This window comes from Bos indicus x Bos taurus, chromosome 6 (genome assembly GCF_003369695.1).
Source record: "Bos indicus x Bos taurus breed Angus x Brahman F1 hybrid chromosome 6, Bos_hybrid_MaternalHap_v2.0, whole genome shotgun sequence".
NCBI lineage: Eukaryota > Metazoa > Chordata > Mammalia > Artiodactyla > Bovidae > Bos > Bos indicus x Bos taurus.
In genome coordinates, this window is record NC_040081.1 from 44793538 (window position 1) to 44799537 (window position 6000).

The 6000-nt window shown below is 49.9% G+C and overlaps 1 protein-coding gene across 1 annotated transcript in view; it reads right to left on the minus strand.

Moving 5' to 3' along the window:
* Positions 1-5392, minus strand: part of LGI2 (leucine rich repeat LGI family member 2) — a 28632-nt gene extending 23240 nt beyond the window's left edge. Inside the window, exons 1-3 of the mRNA XM_027544194.1 lie at positions 5005-5392; positions 3038-3109; positions 1411-1482 (exon numbers count right to left, since the gene is read on the minus strand). Coding sequence (XP_027399995.1) covers positions 1411-1482; positions 3038-3109; positions 5005-5201 — 341 coding nt within the window. The 5' untranslated portion in view covers positions 5202-5392. The remainder of the gene's footprint in view (positions 1-1410; positions 1483-3037; positions 3110-5004) is intronic.
* Between the last annotated feature and the right edge of the window lie 608 nt (positions 5393-6000).

A 6000-nucleotide genomic window follows, 5' to 3' on the forward strand; every position in this document is an offset into this window, starting at 1 on the left:
CTCTCTGATCTCCAGGTCACTGGAAATGGAAAGTATAAGGAAGTTGAACACAGACCAAACTCAGTGCTTAAATGTCTTAGGGCTTGCACATAGGATCTCACAATAAAAACTCCAGCCGTGCTTTAAAGTCTTTGTGGGAAATACATGAAGTGAATGCACCGGGACTATTCCCTAGGGCCACAGAGAACGAAATTTCAGCTTACGGCCTCACATTTCTTCAAGTATAAGAGGGTCTCTGATGAGATGGTCCAAGGGAGAGGCTTTGCACTGTGATGTCATTAGTTAGTAAAACAGTTCTTGATTCGTACACTGAGAATGATCCGGTCTTTTTTTTTTTTTTTTAAGTCAGGGGTCTATTCAGTAATAGACTTCAGTAAAAACTGAGAAGCAAACCTCCTCCTCAATAACTGTGACAGGAAGATGCACTACTGGAAAGAGAGAACAGACTGCTCTTCACTCAGCACCTCCCCTGACTGTTTATGTGCTTCTGTAGAACCTAGTTAAACTTAGCGCTTCAGCCTGACTACTCTTCCCAGGTTACCTAGACTATCAGGTATCATGACAGTACCTGTATTACGTGTCCTCTGGAGAAAGAATTCCTCCAGAGACATCTTTCCTGGGGACAGAAAATCAGCAGAGAGCTTTCCTAGACACAGGATGTGCTTAGAATTCAAATATCTCAGATAAGAAGGCAGAGACAAGGTTTTAAAAATCATTCTGAATGCTAAGTGAGGAAATCCCATCTGATAGCTGGATTAATATTATTACAAAGTGACAAGAGACAAGGATGGGAGAACTTAAGGGGAAAAAAGACTATGAGAGTGTGAAAAGGCAGAAATCGGAGGGAGGGCAGAGCTCATTGCTGGTGACGGGACAACTGCACATCTGAAAAGGGAAAAATAACCTTTATTTTAAAGGAGAAAAAATAAAATTAGACTCCCAGCAGCAGCTCACAGGGGATACTGAAAATGGGATATAGAGCAGTTGAATTAAAAACATGAAGTTGTAACCCCAAATAGGGAGACTTTCTTACAAATATGTAACCCTCGGAATCCTTCAGCTTTATTTCTGGCTGATCAGCAAATCCACGCCTAGTTTTGAGAGGTAAAAATACCCGATGCAATTTCCAATTGTGCTTACGACATGACAAATTAAATGTCAGCAGAGAATGAATGAATATCTTTCCTTCTTTGTTCCCTTTCCCCCTCTTTTTCTCCAACCTCCTCCTGTCCCAGCATGTTCATACACAAGTAAACTATAAAAGGTCAGCGCTGAAAAGAGAATGGGGTTTTCTGCATTTTCTCCCCCACCCCCAAGCTCTCTAAGAGATGCTGTTCCAGCTTGGAAAGCAATACAGCCATTCCACTGACATACCAATTACTCAGCACATAGACAAAGCACAAAACTTACAGGTATTCAAGATGAAAGAGTCCAGCAAAAGCATCATCCCGGATGACTGTGAATGAGTTAGAATTCAGCAACCTGAAAGCAAGAGACAGATATCAACAGATGCCAGTGAAGAAGTTCAAAAGTTGAGTTTCATGGTGAGGCCATTTCTGTTTCTTTGGTTATGTTCTGATCTGTGGGCAAACATGGGCTCTTCTCAGCATGGCCCATTCTGTGCACAACCTGACTCATAGACGCAGATGGATAATGGCAAGTGGATTCCCTTTGGCCAGATTTTCTGGTCCCCCTTATTTTCCACCTTTCTTCCCCGTGGGTATCAGTAAATATGACTTAAGAGCTGTTATCTCACAGCTTTCTAATGTTCAGCACAACTAAACAGCCAGTGAGTGCTTTATGATGCACACATCTAAAAAGAAGCACTCTGACTCTTAGAGAAACTTGAATTCAGAGAAGTTAAGTGACTTGATCAAAGTCACACAGCTGAGACCAAACAAAACGAAACAAAACACAAAACCTTCCTAGCATACTACACGCGCCCATGGGAAATCATAAAAAAGTTTAAGAAAACTTCAGAAGATTCTTTTTCACCACATAGCTGTTTGAGCTGCCACTTAAGCCTTTGGTAAAAGTTTATATAGTCTCTACCGTCACCACTGATGACTATTCTGCATTTGTATCATAAGAATATTTTAATAGAACTATAATTTCTCATAAATTACAGATTTTAAAATGGTAAGGATAATGTTGTAAGTAGGTACATAACATTTCAAGAACAAAAATATCAACATGAAATTGACTTGGGATGAGTCTACTATATGCCATGTCTTCATATTTTTCTGTATGCATCAAGAATGTTGGTGGTTTTCATTCTGATCTCATTCAAGTTTAAGAAATGAATACAAATAAAGAGTGAGCTACGTACTCCTGACTTTGCCTGTCACTGATTTGCTTTTGAAAACTGCATTTTGGACATTGCTTTTTATCAGTAAATATTAACTGACCAAGGCTAAAGGCACAGGACACAAGTACTTGGCAGGAGCACCTGTGATGAAGAGGAGTTATGACTGTGGGCTTTGGGCCCTGGGTCAGAATTCTGGCTGTGATTTGGGGCAAGTTACTTAACTTCTCTGAGCCTCAGTTTTCCCATCTGTCAAATGGGAAAAGGAAAATACTGATATCATTAAATAAAAATTTGCCCATAAATGCGTAGCATGCTGCCCAACAGTTGACATACTCAGTCAACTAGAAATATTCCTATGACCATAATAACATTAAGAGTTGAACATGCAGGCTCTCTTTTAAAGGGAGGTGTTTGGGAAATGGTTCATCTGGGCAAAATTCAGGCCATAATTCAATGTAATTAATCTCCCCAGTTGTTGCTGGGTGTGGGCGATGGCATCTACAATAAAGTCCTTGAAGAAAACACATGCCAGAGAAGGAAAGGGAGCTGGACACTGGGGACTCAGCTTGGTGGGGGCACGATGGGCCAAATCAACACTAAGAGCCTGCCTTGGTTTACTGGTGGAGCACGGGTATCTTGGGAAGGACAGATACCCAGGAGGCAGAAATGGCTCTTCCCAAGACCACAGCCCCAGGACCCCCAATTCCAGAGAGGATTTCCCACACTCACAGCAACTGCAGGGACGGTAGATGGGAAAACATCCGGTCCTTGATTTCCGAGAATGTTCCATTTACCAGGCTCCTACAGGCAAGAGAGGAACAAAATGGAAACTATGTTGCTTCCGGAAGTGCCAGGCAGGATGGGCGAGTGGCCTTGTCCAAACTCCTCCACTCAGGAGTGAGGCTTCAAGCAGGACTTCTTGGGATAAGAAACAAGACGAGTCCAGCCATTTTCCAATGAACTGGATCAATAAGAAAACTGTGCTGAATAACGGAAACCTTTACCATCAGTCTAGCTCCTTCCATGGACATTATCTCAGCCGGTTTAAATCAATCCCCCTACTTCCTTTTCTTAACTACAGGAGGCCCTAGCTGAAAATGGATAATTGCTTTACCTCTGCCCATGATTCTGTTTGTGTAGACACAGCATTAATGTTGGCCCACGAAACTCCAGGGTAGGATTAAGCATTCCCCTTGGGAGCACAGCTCTGAAAGTCACTCAGAGCACTTCTGATTAAATGCACCGTGAAAGCCTTGGGGAAAAACTCAGAGACACCTGAACTTGAATGTGCAGTGGGAGGCAATGCCATCTGTCAGATTTAACGGTTAACCAGAGCAAGGAACTTGACTGTTTTAGCCACCAGGTCCCTCATCCTCTCTGGCCCCAGCAGGACCTCAATACCTCATTTCAGAATGATTTCAGTTAGCATGCCATTGTGTTAAGCAGCTGGTGGTATAAGGGATTTAACCAGGGGAATTCTCATTTCTGGAATTCTCCATGTCATCTGACTTAGCAATATTAAGCATCAAATGGGCCCTCTGTTCTGGCCTGGCCAGAGTCTCCTGACTTCTAAAAATGCAAACATGAAGCTCTTCACTCCTGGGTCCAGACCCCAGTACCTTGCTTGGGATGGAGGCAGGGAAGTGGAGATAAGAGAAAGTGTGAGCAACTTTCTCCTCCCCACCCCCAGGGGGAATCCGTGCCCTGTGACAGAATAGGTATCACTCCAGCACCTCAGCCAGGAACAAAGGAGTCATCTCAGCAGGAAACAGTTCCTAGCAGTGAAGATACAAGCCAAGAGCCCCTTCCACAGCCATGATGAGACCTGGTCATGTGGCCTGAGTGACTGCGTAAGGCCAGGTTGAAAGCATTCTCAAGCAGGTGAATCAGTAAGGGGAAGCCCTTTCCTATCTGCTCCTCCAGCACTGAATAAGCAGCCAAGGTAATGCGTGGTGGGGAAGTTGGCAAGAAGGCCTTGTAAACTCAGGGCAAGAAGTCAGGCTGATTCCCAGCACTTGCCCACTGAGCTGGATGCCCACACTCTCTAGTGCTCCACCAAGTCCCCTGTGCTTCCGTCTTCCAGGCCACATGGAACAGCATCACCACTTCCAGAGATGACATGCCCTTTCCCAGGTTCTGTCCAACCTGCAGTGTGAACAGGTCCAGAGGAGGCCACTGTGGAAACCACAGCCCCAGACCTCGGGTGGGACAGTGAGGCCTCATCATTGCTCCAGTTCTGCTGGGCTGCATATACACGCCCCCACACAACCCCCACACCTCTCCACTCCAGCACACATCCTCCTCTCAAACTTTAATGCATGCCAGTGCCACCTGGGGACGGCCAAATGCAGACTCCAAAGCTCCACTCCCCAGACCCTGCATCATTCCGCGCGGGCCCCAGAATCTGCCTTGGCACAAACTCCCCCAGGTGGATCTGATGCAGGTGGCCAGCGGGCCAGACTTTGAGAAAACACTACCACAGGGACTTGTCCGGCTTCCCAGACTCGGGTTCCCCTCATCCTCCTCGGGGCCCGAGGCTCCACCCACGTCCCATAGCACTCCCCACCCCAAACGCAAAGAAAGGGGGCCGGGAAGCCGGGGAGTCAGGGTCGCGCTGTCCCGGCGCCAGAGGCAACTCCCGGGCGGCAGGGTGGGGCAGGACGGGGCAAGGGGCTGGCGGGGTCCCACTCACTCACAGGGAGCTGATGTCGCCCGGCACGATCCTGGGCACCCAGGAGGAGCCCACGCAGATGATGGACTCCTTGGTACAGCTGCAAGTAGCGGGGCAGCGGACCAGCCGCCTCACCTGCGCGCTCGGCGGTATCAGACACGCGGTGCCCAGCAGCAGTAGCAGCAGCAGCCCCGGCCCCCCGCCGCCCCTCCGCAGCGCCATGCCCGGGTCCCCGGTCCCCGTCCCGGCCACGACCCCCGCCGCCGCGCCGCGTGCTCGGACCCTGCGCCGCTGCAGACGCGGGCGCTGCTCGCTACTCCGCCGCCGCTACTGGCGAGGACAAGGGCGCCGCGGGTGTGGGAGGCCGAGCCGCAGCCGAGCAGCATGCTGGCCGCCACCCCCACTCGGCGCCCCCCCACCCGCGCCCGGGCTGCTGGGCGGCCGCCGCCGCTGCGCCCGCCGCACCCGCGCCCGCCTGACATCAGCACCCGCGCCCGCAGCCCGCTCTGGCCAATGAATAATGCTGGGCGGGCTCCCGCCCGCGGGGAGGGGGCCTCGCACCGCCCCCGCCGCGCCCCGCGGCCCCTCCGGGACCCTTCCCAGGAGCTGCGGAGAGAGGAAAAAGTTAGGTGACCTTGCGGGAGGGGCCGGCCTGGACGGAGACCCCCGCCCCCGCCCCGGGGACCTGGCTGAGCGATGAGGGATCAGATGCCCGCAGTCCCTCCACCGGCTCCAAATGATTTGGGGGGAAACTCTGGGCTCCTTTGAGCCAGACCAAAACGTGAGGAAAAGGAAAAAGTAGGGCTCGGGGCAATGGCTTGATCACTGGGAAGGGAGACTTTGTCCTGGGTCTTTGAAGAGTACAGAATTTTGAGCTGCCTTTATTAATACTTGAAGGATGTGAATGCTGTCATTTGAGTTCAGCGGGGATGGGCTTGCTTGTCTTTTACGGTGGGGCTGTGGGGTCGGCTCCCTGCCCTCAGCACCGGAGGCTGAGGAAGCTAGCCGCCTTTCTCTCCTG